This window comes from Pseudorasbora parva, chromosome 2 (assembly GCF_024679245.1).
Source record: "Pseudorasbora parva isolate DD20220531a chromosome 2, ASM2467924v1, whole genome shotgun sequence".
NCBI classification, from domain to species: Eukaryota; Metazoa; Chordata; class Actinopteri; order Cypriniformes; family Gobionidae; genus Pseudorasbora; species Pseudorasbora parva.
Window position 1 is genome coordinate 8,358,243 of NC_090173.1, and position 23,676 is coordinate 8,381,918.

Genomic DNA, 23,676 nt, shown 5'->3' on the forward strand with positions numbered 1-23,676 from the left:
AACTAAATAAAAAAGACCCAATACACTTTATTTGTGTGTTTCATTTATAGCTGTTTTTTTTTTTTTTTTTGTAAATGAAGCTGAAGAAATCGTAATCAAAATGATTCCTTCACATTGAGTGTCACGTTGAAGGTATAAGACCAAAAATCTATACATTTTACACATTTGGTAATTTAATAGACACTTTTATCCAATGAGAGGAATACAACAAAGTCAATCATGTAAGTGAGGCTACTAGAAGAGCAACAACGTTTGGGTTTTAAACTAATGAGCTTGAAAAATATTACAATTCGAGTTTCATATATTCGAATTTTACACAACTACTACAATTTCCTTGAGTGAGGCTGAATATTTATAGATAATTCGGTGTTTAGAAAGATATAAAAACACTACAAATTACCACAGAAAATAAGCGTCATCAAAGGCAAACAGCAGTCTAAATATTCATTTTAGATGAATATTTACTACTTAAATTGAAGTTTAGAGAATACGTGATTGTTGTGTCGTGGTCAGTGGCCAAATTAAAACTGTACATTTTATGTCAGGTTTTACCTCAGGCCACCTCACGGGAGACTGCTCATGCGCAAATCAACGAACAGGGTAACTGCGTATAACGCTTTCAAACACACAAACCTACACATCTAAAGTGAGATTAAACGTAACATATCTAGACAAAAACGATGAACAAACTCAGGATTGATAAGCGTACCTTGTCTGAGGATTCCGTTGAGTGACCGTTACAAAATCAGATGAGTGCAGTGCACGCGCTGCTAACGGTTAAAATTCAAACTTTTTTCAAACTCGAAGCATTTCTTTTATTCATGACAAAGAATAAATACTATAAATAAACGCAAACCATATATATTTAGTAGACGTCAATTATCCATTTGCTATCTTGATAAGATAGGACGTTGCCTAATCTATATAATCTCCACAGAAATAATAGTCTATACAGTTATGATAACATTGATTAATTTACTAAGTAAATAGCTTGATAAATGTATTAGATTAATCAAATTTAAATTTTACATTGAATAATAGAATGGTAGCCTATAGCCTACTTCTTTTTTTAAATATCAGAAGCAAGAATGTTTTGAAAACTTGTCATTCAGAGTAAAATCACTCACATTACTGCTGAAGACCAGCACTGAATTAATTCTAACAAGTAATTAGAAACTCGGCTGAAAACACCAAATGTGTCACATCTGTCAAATTAAACACTGCACAGACCTGTGTGTGTGTGGATATATGCCCTTTTATGCACATAAATGTGACCCTGGATCACAAAACCAGTAATTGACCAGACAAGGTTAAAAAAATAAATAAAAAAATTGATTTGAATAAAATAAAATACACACTTTTCATTGATGTATGGTTTGTTAGGATAGGACAATATTTGGCCAAGATACGACTTTGAAAATCTGGATTCTGAGGGTGCAAAAATAAAAGTCTATATTGAGAAAAACTCCTTCAAAGTTGTACAAATGAAGTCCTTACTCCTTAGCAATGCACATTACCACTAATAATACATTTTTTTAGGCATTTACAGTAGAAAATCTACTAAATATCTTCATGGAACAGGATTTTAACTTAATGTCCTAATGATATTTGGCATAAAAGAAAAGTCGCTAATTTTGACCCATACTTGTTTGGCTATTGCCACAAAAATACCCACGCAACTTATGACTGGTTTTGTGGTCTAGGGTCACAACAAAACGTTTATAAAAATGTAAATAAACCATAATCACTAAAAAACTATAAAATCACAAGATTATAGATATAAGTGACTAAACATGAAAAATACAAACTATAATAATGAAACGCATATGACAAGATTTACGACAAGAAATCCCAAGTCCCAAATGGGTCTTATGACAAGACCTATTTACTCTGATTCACATCAATTATGAACAAGACATATTGTGTTCAGAACAACACAAGAAATGCAAGTCCTTTATTCAAATTAAAACAGATGGTAAAACAAATATTTCATAAAATAATGTTTATTACATAATACTGTGATCAATATCATTCAATGTCTTGAATAAACAGTTAATTATAGTAAGAATAAAACAAACTTACAAAAATAACCCTTCTGTGCTCGTCTTATTAAAGACCTGAACAAATCCTGCATGCAGATCAACAGCTGAAAGACAAAAAAATGTCCTGATCGCTGTCTAACAGATGAACCTTTCAGTGTATGAACAGGTTGAACACTAACGAAAAACATTCAGAAGCTCCAGATTCACTCCAGACCAGGTCAAACTAATGAACTGAACCGCATCCACCCGTTTCTCTCTCAAAAAAAAAAAAAAAATTCTCAATTTTAGCAACATGAAGTAAAAGATTCGTTCAGACGTAAGAAACGGAGGTAAACGTCATTCAGATGTTTTGAACACTCGTCAGGACCTGATTATACTCTCAGACACAATACAAATGTGAGCTTGTTTGTTTAGTTCTGTAGCAGAAAGTTGAAGATCCCAAATTCATTGTCATTTGGAGAGATCAGCATGTCGGCTCTGGCTTTGTCCAGCGTCCTGCGCAGAAAATCCCTCCGTTTGCACCACTCCTGAAGCTCCTCCTCACTGTGAGCGAAGTCACAACTCACACCATCAGCACAACCATCATCCAACCTGTCAATCAAACATCACAGCCAATGATGACATTAATAACAGCTTTTAGAAACAACCTTCACTGATCAAACGACACGTGACAAGTAAACAAGGTCTCCTCGTCTGTCATTAGTTTGTAACTAAAAGACACATATATATATATAGTAAGACGGTGCACTGAAATGATTTATGAATGGGATAAAGTGCAATGCTTAGTATGGAGAATAAGCTCCGCGTTCAAAAAAAGAAAGAGCCAATCGTTGCTTAGTAAAGTCATTGTGTCACTGCTGTGGTTGCTATAGAAACAGGCTATATTTGTCCAGGCTAAAATATAAAACATTTTGGTCATATTCGAGCATTTAGAAATAAAATGTATGAGATTGTTATCAGATTTCATTGGTGATTTTAAATAAGAAATTTAATAATAAGCTTGGTGAATTTTTTTGGAAAATGTTATGTTTTCCCATTCAAAGAGATGGCCGAGAGGAGTTTCTAAGTTGGCCACCAAGTTAAATGATTGGGGGGACGGATGGATGGGTTGAATTGGGGTGGATGGATGGATGGGTTAGATTGGGGTGGATGGATGGATGGGTTAGATTGGGGTGGATGGATGGACGGATGGATGGGTTGAATTGGATGGATGAGATTGGAAAGGTGGTTGGATGGATGGATTGGAGTGGATGGATGGATGGGTTGGATTGGGGTAGATGGATGGATGGGTGGATGGGTTGGATTGGGGTGAATGGATGGGATGGATTGGATGGGTGGATGGATTGATGGGTTGGGTTGAGTTGAGTTGGGCTGGATGGGTGGATAAATTGATGGATGGTTTGGATTGGGGTGGATGGATGGGATGGAGTGATGGATAGATGGGTTGTATTGGAGTGGATGGGTTAGATTGGGGTGGATGGATGGATGGGATGGATTGATGGATGGATGGGTTGGATTGATGGATGGATGGGATGGATTGATGGATGGATGGGTTGGATTGGGGTGGATGGATGGATGGGTTGGATTGGGGTGGATGGATGGATGGGTTGGATTGGGGTGGATGGATGAATGGGTTAGATTGGGGTGGATGGATGGATGGATGGGTTGAATTGGATGGATGAGATTGGATAGGTGGTTGGATGGATGGATTGGAGTGGGTGGATGGGTTGGATTGGGGTAGATGGATGGATGGGTGGATGGGTTGGATTGGGGTGAATGGATGGGATGGATTGATGGGTTGGGTTGAGTTGGGTTGGGCTGGATGGGTGGATAAATTGATGGATGGTTTGGATTGGGGTGGATGGATGGGTTGGATTGGGGTGGATGGATGGGATGGAGTGATGGATAGATGGGTTGTATTGGAGTGGATGGATGGATTGGATTGGGGTGGATGGGTTAGATTGGGGTGGACGGATGGATGGGATGGATTGATGGGTTGGATTGGGGTGGATGGACGGATGGGTTCGATTGGGGTGGATGGATGGATGGATGGATGGATGGGATGGATTGGATGGGTGGTTGGATTGGGGTGGATGGATGGATCGGTTGGACTGGACAGGTGGATGGGTTGGGGTGGATGGATGGATTGGGTTGGATTGGACAGGTGGATGGGTTGGATTAATGGATTGACCATTATTTTGAGCAGTCTGAAGAGTTCCTCATTGATCATGTTCTTGATGAAGGCTGATGAAGGTGTACCTGGGACAGATGGAGAAAGCGTGTCCAGGGAAGCGATAGGACCAGTCCAGACTCTCGTCCTCTCCCTCTCCGCTAAACACTCTCTGCTTGTGCTTCTCTGAGGAGATGTGCTGCAGCCACTGCCGCTCACTGTTGCTGTGCTTCCCACACAGAGGGCAGTAGAAGCTGTCCGGCTAAACCAACAAACACAGCTCCGTTGGCACACTTGAGGACAGTAAACATGGAAACCGCAAGAATAAACCACCTACCATTGGTTCAGCAAAGTCCGTCGGCATAGTGATCTGCTTCTCCTCTATTGGCTGAGGCGGTGACGTGGCCTCAGACGCTCTGTTCTGATTGGACAGCCAGACGTCAAACACCTGCTGGATGTCCGTGACTGCAGCGGAGAGAATTGTGAACTCAATTAAACCAATCATTCATTAAGAGTGTGTGACGTTAGCTGAAACCAAATGCACACACGAGCACAAAGCACACTACCGGTCAAAAGTTTCAGAACGGTAAGATTTTAAAATGTTTTTAAAGAAGTCTCTTTTACTCACCAAGGCTGCCTTCATGTTATTAGAAATACGGAAAAGCTGTAATATTATGAAATATTTAGGGGTGACCCCTAATAGTCGAAGATTCGATGCATCGATATGCAGGACCGGATTCGGCCACTGATCTCATGTTCGAATCTTCGCGGGTGTTATGAAACGAGGATCATACTATTTTAGGCAATATGGGGGTGCTCAATATTAGTGTTATAAAGACGTGTCGCGGCGCTGAGAGATCGCCCCTTTAAGGGCACTGAGCTTCACACCGGACGCGCCGCGCCTTTAAAATTCGAACACATTATACACCGACGGCGGCATTCGACGCCTGTCCGCGGCGATTAAATGTATATTTCCCTCAAATCGTGCATGTACTGATTTCACCCTGTGCTACAAAATACACTCATCGTGCAGCTCTTCTGTCAGAAGTCGATTCAAAATTGAGCTCGCGTGTATATAATGTTCACGTCTGCCTGCTGTGAGATCCGGAGACACGGCGCTGAGCTTCAGTCCGGTGTGTGACCCCCTTTAGGCACAATCGGCTTAAGAACGAGCATATAAACGCACTCAAAGTGTTCTTTTCCTCTCTAGGCAGGTATTTCTTTAGGTTTATTTATAAAAATGTTCTTTTATATATTTGTGTGATGTTCTGTGTTTCGATCGCAGCTTTTAAATGTGATGAGAGAACGGTTCATTTACGAATGTGTAGTGTAGCCTAGTTTTGATCACTTTATTAAAAGTGGTGGCTGTGTGCGGTGTGTAAAGTAAAAGAAAAATAGTCTTAGCCTCCTGCTGACTAGTGTCCTGCCCTTCCCAACCCGTTTATACCGTTTATTTTCTTCCGGTCTATGGTTTACACACACACACAGATGATTCGACTATCGGTCGACCATAGAGAGATTCGAAAATTCTGATTCGAATGTGTAAATCCTTAGTCGGGGACAGCCCTAGAAATATCATTAAAATTTAAAAAAACTGTTATTGAAATGTCATTTATTCCTGTGATCAAAGCTGAGTTTATCATCATTACTCCAGTCTTCAGAGTCCTGATCCTTCACTAATCACTCTCAGATGAGGATTTATGATCAAGAAAAGTTTATGATTATTATCAGTGTTGAAACAGTTGGGTAAACATTTTTTTAGGATTCTTTGATGAACAGAAAGTTCAAAAGAACAGCATTTATCTGAAATATAAAGCTTTGCAACATTGTACAACCATTTTAATGTTTTGGGTCGGTAAGAATTGTATTTATTTTTTATTTTTTTGGGAACGAACTTAATTTAAATTAATAGATTTATTTGCAGGGATAAATTAAACTGATCAAGTGACCGTATAGACATTTATAATGTTACAAAAGCTTTATATTTCAGATAAATGCTGTTCTTTTGAACTTTCTGTTCATCAAATAATCCTAAAAAAATGTTTACCCAACTGTTTCAACACTGATAATAATCATAAATGTTTCTTGATCCTCATCTGAGAGTGATTAGTGAAGGGTCATGACACTGAAGACTGGAGTAATGATGATAAGCTCAGCTTTGATCACAGGAATAAATGACACTTTAAAATATATTCAAATAGAAAAGTTATTTTATATTTTAATAATATTTCACAATATTACAGCTTTGTTGTATTTCTAATAACATAAATGCAGCCTTGGTGAGCAGAAGAGACTTCTTTAAAACATTAAAAATCAAACCGTTCTGAAACTCTTGACCGGTAGTGTGCTTCGTGCTGGTGAGAGTAAAGGTGTGTCGCCGACTCAATTGTCTTGTCATTTGAATTTTTGGCTCCAGACCAAGAATGTTTCTGCCATATTAGATTTCGCCAATGCGGTGCAAAGATCCTCTGGAGTCTAAATATCAATGATTATCAAACAAAGTTTTGATTCATCACCACAATGGCATGCCAAAACACACAAATCGGTACACAAGTTATTCATTTCATGTTAGATCTCCTCATTCTGTGGCTACGTCTACACTAATCCGGATAAATGTAAAAACTAAGTTTTCGTCTAAAAATGCTCCGTGTCCACACAATCATTTTCAATCGTTTTCCCAAAAATTTTCATCTACACTGAAACGTCTGAAAACGCTTACATCCCCGTACTGCGCATGAGCAAATCCAAGACGCTTCGACTTGCGTCATTTCCGCCACTCGTTTATTTACTCTTTGAAATTGAGGCAATGTCGAGAAAAGGCACTGAGTTTTTTTTTACAGTATGTACAACAGGGTATATGCAGGAATCCTGAAGTTAATTTCAATACTTTTTTAAGACCTTCTCAAAATATTTTAAGACCTCATCGCACTTCAAGTTCTAATCTGCAACAAACCTTCAATAAACAGTTGTAGTCGAATGTAGACTTAAAATCTCTATCGTAGGCCAATTTTGTATCGTTTATATTGCATATCTGTTTCGCAACGTATGGAGGGCGACATTACCTAACTGCGCATTTCGCAAAATACATGACGTCACCCGTAGACAGCGTTTGCCAGGGATGGAAATTAACTTTTTTCAAAGCCTCCCCATCAATGTTTTTTTTTTACCAGCTACTTTTTTGTTTTTAACTGACAATGTGTAACTGCATGTGAAAATTAATACTACAAGCTCTACAATACTTCAGCAGTTTATTTAATCTCAAGTCTCAATGAAATACTGACATTTTCACGATGATTTGTGGTCTTTTATGGCTTCCAGTTTTATGGTTTTTAGTCCCATGAATGAAACTATTCATTCTGGCATCTTTGAAGCGTGTTGACAACATACCGAGCAGAACATTGTCAGTAGGGATGCACCGAAATCACAATTCTTGGCCGAAACCAAAAAAGAAGAAAGCAAAGCCGAAAACCGAAAAATAAAGATTCAAACTAAAATGTTTAACTCGACCTCACTCATGTGTTCATTAAATAATAATGTACAGGCCTACTGGCCTGCAGAAAGGTACAGAAATTGAATAAAGTAATCAAATGTAAAATAACTGAATATTTAACTGTTTAAATGAAAGATTAATCCTTATTAAACTTACAAAAGCTATTCAAGCAAGAGCATTGTTTAATGTCAAACTAAACAATATATCTCGCAGCGCGTCTTCACGCGAGTGATGACGGAGAAAACGACTGGTCATATGCGCACATACGGCAGCACTCGCATGCATTGAACAAAGTTTACAAAGAGGTGAAACAGCTCGGTAGGTGAAGTGAGTTTACCCGCCACAACTCAAAATCAGCCGCATTTGGCTGGTGGCGGTGCTAATTTCCATCCGTGGCGCGCACGCTCCGAGCCGATCTCAGACTGAGCACCCCGTTGTTTTTTAACACTTATGGGGATGAAATAAATATATTCATAAATACTTTTTGGAGTCAAACTCTTTTGACAAAGCTTGAACAAAATACTTTCAAAATGTAAGACTTTATAAAGCCGTGATAAGACTTTTTAATACTTTATACTTAATTTTCCCAAAATTGATTTATCACCTTTTAAGACTTTTCAAGACCCCGCGGATACCCTGTACAAACTGACATTAATATTTAACAAGGCTGTCAAAACAGAAAGCATACAAAACAACTGCTGTACAATGTCGTTCAACATCTTGGCAGAATTGGTCATATGACTGCATCTCATGGCTAAATGCGTCATCGTATTAAAAAGCCTCCACACTACGACGTGAAGACAGCGTTTTCAAATGTATCCGCTTTGGAGAGCGTTTTAAAAATGATACGTTTTCATTGACTTAAAACGCTGTCTCAGTGTGGACGGAAGGCCAAAACGGAGAGAAAAATATACGTTTTCAAATGAAAACGTATTAGTGTGGACATGGCCTGAACAAACTTGTAGGTTAAAAAGGTTAGAAATGTAGTTTCTCGATTTTTATCAAAAACCTAGATTTCGTTTTTTCCATCAAATCAGCCCTAACACCAATCCTTATCTTTCACACTACACAGGACAGATAAAGTGTGTGAACTGAGCTTCAGGGCATGACTAAACATCAGTGTTGACTGTGTGTCTGATTTCACACTCACAGCTGTTGTTCTTCATGTACGTCCACAGCTCCTTCTCCTCCTGACTGTGAGCAAAGGAACAGTTCCCGATGTAATGACATTTACGCTGCTTCAGCACATGGATGCAGATCTGTGGGGAAACAAGCCAAGAGCATCCAGATTAGTTGTTATTAGTTTTCCTCGACTTAAGCCCTATTCGCACGGGATTAGTATTATCTGGGCACCTCTGGTGATTTGTAATAGTGGCAGAGAATGTCTGCGATCTTAATCCCGTGCGAATCGGCCATGTCTGTAATTTGTAAAGTAAAAATTCCCCCACAAATTAACTTCCATATTTCGCCGAACAATAAAGATTCAAACGGTTATGAATCAGGGTATTGATTGATGATTCAGATCACCAATGTCTCGTGATTTCAGCAGTTTGACTCACAATCCGAATCACGAATCAAATCACTGATTCATAACCGTTCGAATCTTTATTTGAGGTTTGAAAACAAACGCGGAAGAGAAGACAATGCTGAATAAAGTCGTAGTTTTTGTTATTTTTGGACCCAAATGTATTTCCGATGCTTCAAGAGACTCTAATTAACCCACTGATGTCTCATATGGACTACTGTGATGATGTTTTTATTCCCTTTCTGGACATGGACTGTATAGCGTGCTTACACTTGCATACGCTCTCGGACTAAATATAAAATATCTTAAACTGTGTGTGAAGATGAACGGAGGTCTTACGGGTGTGTAACGACATTAGCACGAGTCATTGAATGAATGAATGAATGAATGAATGAATGAATGAATGAATGAGGCATTTATAGCGGTTTCATATGTACTACTGTACACCCAAAGCACTTCACACTCATGTCAGGGATCTCTCCTCAACCACCACCATTAATGACATCAATTTCATTGTTGGGTGAACTAACCCTTTAAGTTGTCCACCGCAGGGCAGCAGAGACGTTGAAATGTGAATAAAGATAAAAAGATAAAAAGTATTTTGCTCTGTATTTTGCTCCAGACACATAGGTTTGCTAAGTAGCTCAGTTTTTCAGCCAGGAGGTCGAATTAATGAGTGAAATCAGCTGAATAAGTTCATCAGTGCAATAAACTTATGGTAAAACATTTACTTTCTGACTCCTGGATTCTCCACCTCTGCCTGTTGGAAAGCCCCACACAGCCCATCCTCAGGCTTCTTTAATATCATGTGATATACTGGAAAAATACATCTGACATCACCCACTAATCCATTCTGATTGGCTGAGATAGTAATAAATCCAGTATGCAGTGTGACAGAATAGAGTAAAATACGAAGACAAGACCTCATCCTGAAGAAAACTTTGGAATCCAGATCCCCTCAGGACAGGTTTGACTATTTTACATTTACATTTATTCATTTAGCAGATGCTATCATCAAAATCTGTCTGTCTTGGACATGGACAGTATAGTGTGCATACACTTGCATACGCTCTCGGACTAAATATAAAATATCTTAAACTGTGTGTGAAGATGATCGGAGGTCTTACGGGTGTGGAACGACAGAGTGACGAAGTTCTGACGTCACATTTTTAGGCCAAAAACGCGGAAGTGAGTTAGCATTTTAGCACTTCCGGTTCCCTCGCTCTAAAGTCTACGGGTTTTTTGAATGGGTTTTTGCAAAATCGCCTGAAATAAGGTCTGTGGTTAACAAAGCCTCTACATATTTTCACGTTTTGATCTATGACATAAAACACACTAGTTCTAACCTGCTTGTGATTTTTTTGAACTTTATTGTGTCTTAAAAACGGCGGTTGCTAACAAGTTGCTAAAAGGGACTACATCCTTTGGCCGGGACTTTAGACTAGTGTTGTCAAAAATATCGATATTTCGATATGTATCGATACTGGAATATCTGAAACGATACGATTCTCAGTTTTTACAGTATCGATACCAGCTGCGCTCTCCTCTCCGACCGAAAGCGAGCTGACACACACACCGGCATATTCTCACTCAGCCCGGTTAACCTCTGAGCACGGCGAACGCGCGTTCTGCTGGATTTTTCCCTCATGACGGTGTGTTAGTGTGTGATCGGTCTGAATTTCGCGCGGGATTGCACATAAATTAATTCTACTAATCCCCGCAAGATTTCGTGCTCACGTCTGAAGCGCACACACACAGCCTACTGTAATAAAGCCGCCTCTGACATGATAAGTGCAAACATTTGCTGCTTTTTCCAGCTTATTATTGGTCAAATACACTCAAAGAACTATCAGTGCACATCTGGAAGAGTATTAACGTAACCACAGTCGCAAACAGTTCAGGAAGAACGAGTAACAGGAACAGTGTTTAGGAGCCATGCGTCCGTTAGTCTTAAAGGGCCGCAGTCATTTGTTATTCAAACTACAAAAAGACAAACGATCAACTGCTCTTGACTGATCAACTTGTGTAACTTTAACAGTTTCATCTGTACGCTATTGATTTTTTTACAAAGAACATTATTCAATGTTGTTTTAAATGTAATTACTATGCATTTTTTTATTCAGTTTCTTATCTGAATGTTAGACCTACCTGAAAAAATAAAGCAGTCTGTTTAATTTGTATCTTCTATTCTATTGTATTTATTTGTGCTATTGTTCGTAATCTGTTTATTTGTTCTTATTTTATTTCTGTTTACTCGTCTTTTTAAATTCAATTTACCGTTCGAAATCAAGCTTTCTTCTGCTGTGTGTAAGCGATTGCAACACTATTACCCCATTGTAAAAAATACATTGAGATAGCAAAAATTTGTGATAATTTTAATAGTAATTGATCAATTGATCAATAATTGTTCAAATCAAAACGATGCCCAACCCTAAGGAACATGCTGGCCACATTAATTTTTAGTAAAAAATAACAAAGAATAATAACAAGTTCAGTTGTCATATTAAGCATCTTATCTTTTTATCTTTTTTTTTTACTGTGGTATCGATTTAGTATCGATATATCGTTATTTTAGTCTGGTATCGTATCGAAGTCATAATTTTGGTATCGTGACAACACTACTTTAGACGTCATCGTGACAAACGGGAAATCTCACCAGCTCGCGTTTCATTCACTTTTGAATTCTGTAAGTAAATGTTTAATAAAAAAAAAAAAAAACTAGCCCGCGTTTCAGCCTCACGTTCTTAGAAGTTTACCTTTCAGTTAACATAAAGTTATATAATTAGTCCTTTCAAATAGTAGTTTCCAAATATTGTTGTACACAGAAATCTGTGATATTAAGGTAACCGATTACCAGTTCTTCATTTCTGTGGAGACTGTAGTGTTTTGTTTTGTCCTGAGATGGAACCACAAGTCGTCGAAAGAAAGCTGCGCTGTTCTACATGTCCAGATTTATAGCCTAGTGGTTCTCTCCTCGATTATGATCAATCGTCTAAGGATAATGACATACGATTGTAATTTGATACGGCTATAGCTTACGTCGTTAGTGCTTCTGAGGTGGTAAAAACACGTTTTTTTTCTGTCGAATTAGCAAATGGTAAGCAAACATACAATCAAACATAATACAGTGAAAGATAACCTTTAAAGTCTATTTGGGGCACGATGATCAGGCATAATAGCCTAATCTTAATCACAAAGACAATAATATTAAGCTTTATATAAACTAACAAAATAATAAACGAATAAATAAAACATTTACAAACGAGAAAACAAATCTCAGAGAGGCACGCATAAACTCAATTAGTTTCTAACATTTTTAGAAAAAAACGGGCAATATTTCTCATGAAAAAGTGGATAAGCGCAGCGCAGATCATAATGAGCGAACGTGTTTTTAAATAAAGTTTGAGGAAGCGTGATGACGATGTAGATCCGCGACTGTGTGCTGTAGTCCGTTTATAGCCTACCGTTAGCATTTTATATCTGACGGCTTTATTTAGGCTTCAAACGGTATACATATGTTGAATTCACTTGTAAAGATTATCTTGATAGACAAAACGTGTAAGGGTCATAACTCTTTGTTGAACACAGATCTTATTTTTTGTGATTGTCCAAAAGTCTATGGGGAAAATGCATCGGCTTTTGATCGAGAGGAACCCATGCGCCGCTAACTTCCGGGTTGGCCTACAAAGTAACATCATGACACTATTAGGGCGAGTCATTAATGACATTAATACATTTCATTTTTGGGTGAACTAACCCTTTAATGTCCTCCATAACGTGTTTATAACAGTACAAGTATATCATATAGAGAATAGTACAGTGAACTGCAGGTCAACTAACCTCATCTGTACATCAGAGTAAAGAGTCGTTTTCACTCACGTCGTATTGTTGAGGAAAGGTCTTGGCGAAGGGCACAGGGCGCACTGCGACCCACTTCTTCCTCTCGTGAGACTTGACCAGTAAAACCCTCCTGTCTTTGGTCCAGCTGAAGAGAGACAGACAGAGGCAGAGAGTGAGACAGGCCGAGTGTGTTTAGATGAGGCGTCTGTGTGCTCATCCCTCCGTCTGCACCTGTGTCGGGCTTTAGCGGTGCAGTATTTCAGCATTCGGTCCGGCTCACTGACCAGCCCGTCCTTCCAGCACTGACCGCACACAAACTTCAGCATCAGCTCCAGCTCGTGACCTTTGACCTCAGCACTTCCTGTTCCCTGCACAGGAGCCGCCTTCCCGTTGGTTTGCTCTGCTCTGATTGGACTTTTTGATTTGGCAGCAGTGATTTTATTTGGCGATCGGGAAGCCACAATCACAGGCTGATGAAGACACAAAATAAACAGAAAGAGTTGAGATGATCACTACATGCATTATAACACAAGTGGTTTACGAAGTTGGTCGTCACGAATACTGGTGTTTATAGTGATCAAACCTCTTAAACTAAGAATTTCATGGATGATTGGCGTAGATGGATTGTGGTGGATGGAAGAATTGATGGACGGATGGATGGATGTGAGTGGTTTAATGAATTATTGGATTGGGATGGATGGATGGTAACTAGTACTGGTGTTTATAGTGATCAAAAATACAGTGAGTAAGCATTTCAAGGATTATTGGGGTGGATAGATGGATGGATGGATGAGTTGGATTGGATGGGTGGATCGATGGAAAGATAGATAGATGGATGAGTTGGATGGGTGGATCCATAGATAGATAGATAGATAGATAGATAGATAGATAGATAGATAGATAGATAGATAGATAGATAGATAGATAGATAGATAGATAGATAGATAGATAGATAGATAGGTTGGATGGGTGGATCGATTGATGGATGGATGGATGGATGGATGAGTTGGATGGGTGGATCCATAGATAGATAGATAGATAGATAGATAGATAGATAGATAGATAGATAGATAGATAGATAGATAGATAGATAGATAGATAGATAGATAGATAGATAGATAGATAGATAGATAGATAGATAGATAGATAGATAGGTTGGATGGGTGGATCCATAGATAGATAGATAGATAGATAGATAGATAGATAGATAGATAGATAGATAGATAGATAGATAGATAGATAGATAGATAGATAGATAGATAGATAGATAGATAGATAGATAGATAGATAGATAGATAGATAGATAGGTTGGATGGGTGGATCGATTGATGGATGGATGGATGGATGGATGGATGGATGGATGGATGAGTTGGATTGGATGGGTGGATCAATTGATGGATGGATGGATGGATGGATGGATGGATGGATGAGTTGGATTGGTGGATGGATGGATGGATGGATGAGTTGGATTGGATGGGTGGATCAATTGATGGATGGATGGATGAGTTGGATTGGTGGATGGATGGATGAGTTGGATTGGATTGGATTGATGGATGGATGAGTTGGATTGGATAGGTGGATTGATTGATGGATGAGTTGGATTGGATGGATGGATGGATGGATAGATGGATGAGTTGGATTGGATAGGTGGATTGATTGATGGATGAGTTGGATTGGATGGATAGATGGATGAGTTGGATTGGATAGGTGGATTGATTGATGGATGAGTTGGATTGGATGGATGGATGGATGGATAGATGGATGAGTTGGATTGGATGGATGGATGGATGGATGAGTTGGATTGGATGGGTGGATCGATGGAAAGATAGATAGATGGATGAGTTGGATGGGTGGATCCATAGATAGATAGATAGATAGATAGATAGATAGATAGATAGATAGATAGATAGATAGATAGATAGATAGATAGATAGATAGATAGATAGATAGATAGATAGGTTGGATGGGTGGATCGATTGATGGATGGATGGATGGATGAGTTGGATTGGATGGGTGGATCAATTGATGGATGGATGGATGGATGGATGAGTTGGATTGGTGGATGGATGGATGGATGAGTTGGATTGGTGGATGGATGGATGGATGAGTTGGATTGGATGGGTGGATCAATTGATGGATGGATGGATGAGTTGGATTGGTGGATGGATGGATGGGTGGATGGATGGATGGATGGATGGATGAGTTGGATTGGATGGGTGGATCAATTGATGGATGGATGGATGAGTTGGATTGGTGGATGGATGGATGAGTTGGATTGGATTGGATTGATGGATGGATGAGTTGGATTGGATAGGTGGATTGATTGATGGATGAGTTGGATTGGATGGATGGATGGATGGATAGATGGATGAGTTGGATTGGATAGGTGGATTGATTGATGGATGAGTTGGATTGGATGGATAGATGGATGAGTTGGATTGGATAGGTGGATTGATTGATGGATGAGTTGGATTGGATGGATGGATGGATGGATAGATGGATGAGTTGGATTGGATGGATGGATGGATGGATGAGTTGGATTGGATAGGTGGATGGATGGATGGATAGATGGATGAGTTGGATTGGATGGATGGATGGATGGATGGATAGATGGATGAGTTGGATTGGATGGATGGATAGATGGATGAGTTGGATTGGATAGGTGGATTGATTGATGGATGAGTTGGATTGGATGGATGGATGGATGGATGGATGGATGGATAGATGGATGAGTTGGATTGGATAGGTGGATTGATTGATGGATGAGTTGGATTGGATGGATGGATGGATGGATGGATGGATGGATGGATGAGTTGGATTGGATAGGTGGATTGATTGATGAATGAGTTGGATTGGATGGGTGGATCGATTGATTGACGGACGGACGGACGGACGGACAGACGGACAGATAGACAGACAGACAGACAGACATCAGATGGACAGATGGATGGATGGATAGACAGACATCAGATGGACAGATGGATGGATGTGGGTGGGTGGTTTGATGGATTGGGATGGATGGATGGTCACTAGTACTGGTGTTTATAGTGAACAAAAATATGGTGAGAAAGCATTTCAAGGATGGATGGATGGATGGATGGATGGATGGATGGATGGATGGATGGATAGTCATCAGTACTGGCCTCTAAAACTACATTTGTGCAACGCTAAAGTCATACAACTTTAGAACAGCCCCAGGCTGAATAAACAATGCAAATTCTTTCATAAATACTCTCATATGAGAGATTATATTACCATTACGGAATAATTAAGAAGAAACTCACACGCTGTTTGTTCCAGTGTTTTTTGGACTCCTGCACGATCTCTTCATGGCTGATTCCTAAACACGGAGAGATGAAGTTTATTGTTGATCACTGATGTTATGCGGCACAGCAAACATAAAACATCTATTCATTTATACTTAACTACTAGGCCCAGTTTACAGCTGGTATAAGATTCGAACCACAATCACAAATACAGGAGTAAAAGGGCTGCAAAACCTTTCAGGATGAATGGATCAATGAAAGAAAGACTATTATTGTGATATTATCTTTGTATTATTACATTCATAAGCGATGTCTTGATTGCCATTATCGTATCATTGGTATAGTACTATTCATTTAGATAAATTATTAATTTGCTTTGTGTGTATTTTTGAGATTATAGGTTCCATCCTCTTGTAAAAATATTGAATGAAAATGTTTTTCCTTCACTTAAAATGTTACATTTGTGCAATTTTAAACTTCTTTGTGCCTCATAAGTCAGCAATATAGGTTATGATGTCTGTCACATGACAAACAATAGGTATGTAAATGTATTGTGTGTGTATCAGATCTCCTGAATGTGTTTGTGTACCAGAGTCTCTCTGCAGGATCCAGATCTGCAGTTCGATGAGCGAGTGAGCGAAGCAGCAGCCGTCCTCCCTCTTGCAGCCCAAGCTGAGCTCATGACGACACACGTCAAACTGACAGTGAGAACTCAACGCTCGGATCTTACTATAACTCACAGCGCTGCTCTTTACCACGTGAACCAAACACCTGACAGAGAGAGACACACACATGCTTTATCGGATGGAAGGATGGATGGGTGGATTGGAGGATGGATGGATTGGATTGAGGTGGATGGATGGGTGGGTGGTTGAATTGGGTTGGATGATTAGATTGGGATGGATGGATGATTGGATTGGTGGATAAATTGATGGTTGGATAGTATGTATGTATGTATGTATGTATGGATAGATGGATGGATGGATGGATGGATGGATGGATGGGTGGTTGGATGGATGATTGGGTTGGGGTGGTTGGATGGATGGAAGATTGGATTGGTGGATCTATTGATGGTTGGATTGGATGGATGGATGGATGATGGATGGGTTTGATTGGATGGGTGGTTGGGTTGGGGTGGTTGGATGGATGGATGATTGGATTGGTGGATCTATTGATGGTTGGATTGGATGGATGGATGGATGGATGGATGGATGGATGGATGGATGATTGGATTGGTGGATCTATTGATGGTTGGATTAGATGGATGGATGATTGGATTGGATTGGTGGATCTATTGATGGTTGGATTAGATGGATGGATGGATGGATGGTTGGATTAGATGGATGGATGGATGGGATGGATGATTGGATTGGTGGATCTATTGATGGTTGGATTAGATGGATGGATGGTTGGACTGCTGGATGGATTGGGGTGGATAGATGGATGATTGGATTGGTGGATGGATGGATGATTGGATGAATGATTGGATGGATGGGTTGAGTGAATTGGATGGATGTATGGATGGATGGATGGATTGGATGGATGGGTGATTGGATTGAGGTGGATGTATGGATGATTGAATTGGGTGTTGATGGATGGATGATTGGATGGATGGGTTGAGTGAATTGAATGGATGTAAGGACGGATGGACGGATTGGATTGGAGGGGTGGTTGGATGGATGGATGATTGAATTGGGTGTTGATGGATGGATTGGATGGATGGATGGATTGGGATGGATGGATGAATGATTGGATTGGGATGGATAGATGAATGATTGGGATGGAATGATGGATGGATGAATGATTGGATTGGGATGGAATGATGGATGGATGGGATGAGATAAGATGGATTGAATAGCTGTACGTACTTCTTCTTGTCGAAGTGATGTTGTGTTTGTATGTTGGCACAGAGAGTGGGATTCTCCTTCCAGCGTTTGCTGATCATTCTGGGTTTGCAGTCAAAACAGGGCTGAGGAAAGACAGGCGGCACGCGGTTCAGCAGCAGCACAACACTCAGAGCGTTTAAACAGAGAACACAGAAGTTTGAGTTCATACTTATTTAAATGTTTATTAAATTATTATATGAGGTGTAAGAATATTTGGTTTAATTTTGCACTCTCGCCAACTAAACATTATTTTCATTGACTAACATTAGGGATGCACGCTATATCGGCCGATATTTGTTTATTATTAATGTTATTGTTATCGCTCCGATGAGAAGGATAATAAAAAAAGAGTTTTATAGTGAAAATGACTAATATTAATTAATATATTAATACATTTCAAATCAATACATTTTTTATTCTTTGCTTTTTTTATTTTATGCAACTCTTATAGTTACTTTTTAAATCCTTTTCATGTAAAATACCACTTCAACTGTGGAATAAATCTCAAGCCTGTTATCGAAACGTGAAATTTTCTCCACAAATTGTGTGTGTGTGCGCTTTTACCTCACAGAGGAACATAAACATGCCCGTGTGTGTGTTGAGGAGTGTGTTGACACTGAGTGTTTGGCTCTCATTGGTGGCCAGCGGGTTGAAGAGCAGCTCTCTGACCAGTAAGCCCCGCCTCTCCTGCGTCCACACATCGATCTCTTCTTGACAATAAGCAAAAGTGCAGGCCTCACCGTACTTACACACCTGAGTCTCCAAAACCTCTACACACACACAAAGGGAGTGTATTAAAACCACATTAATTAAGGTACTACTTAATTAATCATTCAACAGCTGACGTACCTCTGCAGAGCACGTAGGCGGCCTGGAAGTTGTTGCGAGTTGGGCGGGACCGGATCCGCCTCCAGGGTGAGTTAGCTCCGCCCTTTCGCCTGCACAACAGAAGATCCTTCTTACAGCTGTGATCCACATCAGACCTGAACTCAAAATCCAGCACACCTGGACCTGAGAGAGAGACCCAGATGAGTTAAGAGTTCGGGGGAACGCTTTAAAAGTAACTTTTTCCAAATAATTAGAAAAGTAATATATGACTTTTATTAAATTTACAACAAAATGTCTGACAACTCTCCTGTCCTCATGTTGAGAGGAATGGTGAGTAAGTGCAGAGGCGTTGTGTGTGCCCTGTAACACGCATGTAAGTATTCCTCAAAATGAACAAGTTGCAGCTTTTCGGTGTAGGGGGACTTTAACCAATGTCTTTGCTGCTGACCTTTAATGATTCAGTTAAGCAATATTTACAACCAAAAACGACTTTATTTAAACATTTGGATGGATGGATGGATGGATGGATGTTTGGGTGGATGGATGGATTAATGGGTGGATGGATGGATGGATGGATGGATGGATGGACAGGTGGGTTGAATGGATGGATGGATGGATGGATGGATAGGTGGGTTGAATGGATGGATGGATGGACAGGTGGGTTGAATGGATGGATGGATGGATGGATGGATGGACAGGTGGGTTGGATGGATGGATGGATGGATAGATGGATGGACGGGTGGGGCGGATGGATGGATGGACGGGTGGGGTGGATGGACGGACGGGTGGGTGGATGGATGGACAAGTGGGGTGAATGGATTGTGGGTAGATGGATGGATGTTTGAGTGGATGGATGGATGTATGGATGGGTAAGGTAGATGGATGGATGGATGGATGGGTAAGGTAGATGGATGGATGGATGGATGGATGGATGGATGGATGGATGGATGGATGGATGGATGGACAGGTGGGTTGAATGGATGGATGGACGGGTGGGGTGGATGGATGGACGGGTGGGGTGGATGGATGGATTGATGGGTGGGTGGATGGATGGATTGATGGGTGGATGGATGGATGGACGGGTGGGGTGGATGGATGGATGGATGGATTGATGGCTGGCTGGATGGATGGACGGGTGGGGTGGTTGGATGGATGGACAAGTGGGGTGAATGGATGGTGGGTAGATGTTTGAGTGGATGGATGGACTGATAGGTGGATGGATGGATGGATGGATGTATGGATGGGTAAGGTAGATGGATGGATGGATGGATGGATGGATGGATGGATGGATGGATGGATGGACAGGTGGGTTGAATGGATGGAGGGATTGATGGGTGGATGGATGGATGGATGGATGGACGGGTGGGTGGGTGGGTGAGATGGATGGATGGATGGATGGATGGGTGGATGGGTGGATGGATGGATGGACGGGTGGGTGAGATGGATGGATGGATGGATGGATGGATGGATGGATGGACAGGTGGGTTGAATGGATGGATGAACGGGTGGGGTAGATGGATGGATGTTTGAGTGGATGGATGGATGGACTGATAAGTGGATGGATGGATGTATGGATGGGTAAGGTAGATGGATGGATGGATGGACGGATGGATGGATTGATGGACAGGTGGGTTGAATGGATGGATGGACGGGTGGGGTGGATGGATGGATTGATGGGTGGGTAGATGTTTGAGTGGATGGATGGACTGATAGGTGGATGGATGGATGGATGGATGGATGGATGGATGGATGGATGGATGGATGGATGGATGGATGGATGGATGGATGGATGGATGGATGGGTAAGGTAGATGGATGGATGGATGGATGTACAGGTGGGTTGAATGGATGGATGGACGGGTGGAGTCGATGGAGGGATTGATGGGTGGATGGATGGATGGATGGATGGACGGGTGGGTGGGTGAGATGGATGGATGGATGGGTGGATGGATGGATGGATGGATGGACGGGTGGGTGAGATGGATGGATGGGTGGATGGACAGGTGGGTTGAATGGATGGATGAACGGGTGGGGTGGATGGATGGATTGATGGGTGAGGTGGATGGATGGATGTTTGAGTGGATGGATGGATGTTTGAGTGGATGGATGTATGGATTGATGGGTGAGGTGGATGGATGAATGTTTGAGTGGATGGATGTATGGATTGATGGGTGAGGTGGATGGATGGATGCTTGAGTGGATGGATGTATGGATTGATGGGTGAGGTGGATGGATGGATGCTTGAGTGGATGGATGTATGGATTGATGGGTGAGGTGGATGGATGGATGTTTGAGTGGATGGATGTATGGATTGATGGGTGAGGTGGATGGATGGATGTTTGAGTGGATGGATGTATGGATTGATGAGTGAGGTGGATGGATGAATGTTTGAGTGGATGGATGTATGGATTGATGGGTGAGGTGGATGGATGAATGTTTGAGTGGATGGATGTATGGATTGATGGGTGAGGTGGATGGATGGATGCTTGAGTGGATGGATGTATGGATTGATGGGTGAGGTGGATGGATGGATGTTTGAGTGGATGGATGTATGGATGGATCTGAATCACCTGTAGAAGTGAAGCAGGTGCTGCAGGCTTGAGTAAATTCATGTGTTTGTTCCAGTGGGTTCTTGGACAGACAGGAAAGTGTGGAGGTCACGTGACCGTTCCTCTGTAACACACACACACACACACACACACACACACACACACACACACGTTAAACAGACATGCTCCAATGCTTTCATATCATCAGACAGTCGGAGACGTCACACTCACCACGTGAGAAGAGTTTGTCAGTTTGACCGATGGCAGAAAATTATGACAGACTTTCCCACCTGACAGAAAAATAAACACATTCAGGAAAATTAACACTTGTGATGAACAAGCTCTATGGAGTAAAAGATAATGCGTTACAAACATCTTCAAAACACTAATATAACCATATACATATAAACTATAATACCAAAAGTATTGGGACGCCCCTCCAAATAACTGAACTCAGGTGTTCAATCACTCCATGGCCACAGGTGTGTAAATCAAGCACTAGGCCTGCAGACGCTTCTACACACATTAGTGTAAGATTGGGTCGCTCTCAGGAGCTCAGAGAACTCAAGCGTGGGGCCGTGATAGGCTGACACCTGTGCAATAAGGCCATTCCTGACATTTCCTCACTACTAAATATTCCACGCTCAACTGTTAGTGGGATTATAACAAAGTGGAAGCGATTGGGAATAACAGCAACTCAGCCACGCAGTGTTAGGCCACTTAAAAACCCAGAGCGGGGTCAGCGCATGCTTAGGTGCACAGTGCACAGAAGTCGCCAACTTTCTGCAGAGTCAACAGCTCCAGACCTCCAGACTTCTGTGGCCTTCAGATGAGCTCAAGAACAGCGTAGAGAGCTTCATGGAACGGGTTTCCATGGCCGAGCAGCTCATCAAACCTTACATCACCAAGAGCAATGCAAAGCGTGGGATGCAGTGGAGTAAAGCAGCCGCCACTGGACTCTAGAGCAGTGAGACGTGTTCTCTGAGCAACCAATCACGCTTCAGTCTGACAACCCCATGGACGAGTCTGGGTTTGGCGGTTACCAGGAGAACGAGACTTGCCTGACTGCATTGTGCCATTTGTAAAGTTTGGTGGAGGGGGGGATTATGGGCTGGGGTTGTTGTTCAGGGGTGGGGCTTTGCCCCTTAGCTTCAATGAAAGGAACTCTTAATGCTTCAGCAGACCAAGAAATTTTGGACAATTTCATGCTCCCAAATTTGTGGGCACAATATTAGGACAGCCCCTTTTTGTCCCAACATGGCTACGCTCCAGTGCACAAAGCGTCGGTCCATTAAGACATGGATGAGCGAGTTTGGTGTGGAGGAACTTGACTTGCCCTGCACAGAGTCCTGAGCTCAACCCGAAAGAACAGCTTTGGGATGAATTAGAGCGGAGACTGCGAGCCAGGCCTTCTCGTCCAACATCAGTGCCTGACCTCACAAATGCCTAAAACTTAAACCCTACGGATTAAGAATGGGATGTTCATGTGCTGGTAAAGGCAGGCATCCCAAAACTTTTGGTAATATAGTGTACCTTAGTTGAGTCTTGTGAGATTGACAAAATAAAAAACCTTATATCTTAGTGTTACTAAAACAGTGTAGCAAAAACTTCACAAAATGGTTTTAATGATTAAAAATAACACAAAAAGTTTGAAAGTAAGTTGCAAATGGACATATTTCTTATTTGTTATTTCCAGTCTGGGAAAACCTGGATATAAGAGGCAAGTGTTATTTCTTGAGATTAATAATAAAAAAAAATGTGTATGCATGTTATCACTATTTTAATTAATTTCTTTGTAAAGCACTTTGAATTGCCATTGGGTATGAAATGTGCTATTGCCTTGCCCAAGTGTCTTAAGTCCTAATTAGTCTAATTAGGTAAATCCTGTTGAAAAAAATAAAAAGTGCTATCACAAATATAAATTTGGGGCCTCAAAAAGAGCAGAAGCTTAAAGCAAAAAGGTCTTGAAATGCTTGGGATCATGAAATGTAATTATTTAAATTTTTTATTATTTTCAATTTCTTTCCTAAACTGTTTTAATATCTCGACACTCCTAGTTTCTGTAAATAACATATCTTGCA

At 40.8% G+C, this 23,676-nt stretch overlaps 1 protein-coding gene across 1 annotated transcript in view; it reads right to left on the minus strand.

Annotated features, from left to right (window-relative positions):
• Positions 1-1,940: 1,940 nt before the first annotated feature.
• zc3h7ba (zinc finger CCCH-type containing 7Ba) overlaps positions 1,941-23,676 on the minus strand; it is a 41,804-nt gene continuing 20,068 nt past the window's right edge. Inside the window, exons 11-23 of the mRNA XM_067426722.1 lie at positions 21,827-21,885; positions 21,617-21,719; positions 19,069-19,230; positions 18,784-18,989; positions 18,202-18,302; positions 16,923-17,104; positions 16,352-16,407; positions 13,299-13,537; positions 13,107-13,212; positions 8,853-8,961; positions 4,550-4,677; positions 4,302-4,474; positions 1,941-2,633 (exon numbers count right to left, since the gene is read on the minus strand). Coding sequence (XP_067282823.1) covers positions 2,453-2,633; positions 4,302-4,474; positions 4,550-4,677; positions 8,853-8,961; positions 13,107-13,212; positions 13,299-13,537; positions 16,352-16,407; positions 16,923-17,104; positions 18,202-18,302; positions 18,784-18,989; positions 19,069-19,230; positions 21,617-21,719; positions 21,827-21,885 — 1,805 coding nt within the window. The 3' untranslated portion in view covers positions 1,941-2,452. The remainder of the gene's footprint in view (positions 2,634-4,301; positions 4,475-4,549; positions 4,678-8,852; positions 8,962-13,106; positions 13,213-13,298; positions 13,538-16,351; positions 16,408-16,922; positions 17,105-18,201; positions 18,303-18,783; positions 18,990-19,068; positions 19,231-21,616; positions 21,720-21,826; positions 21,886-23,676) is intronic.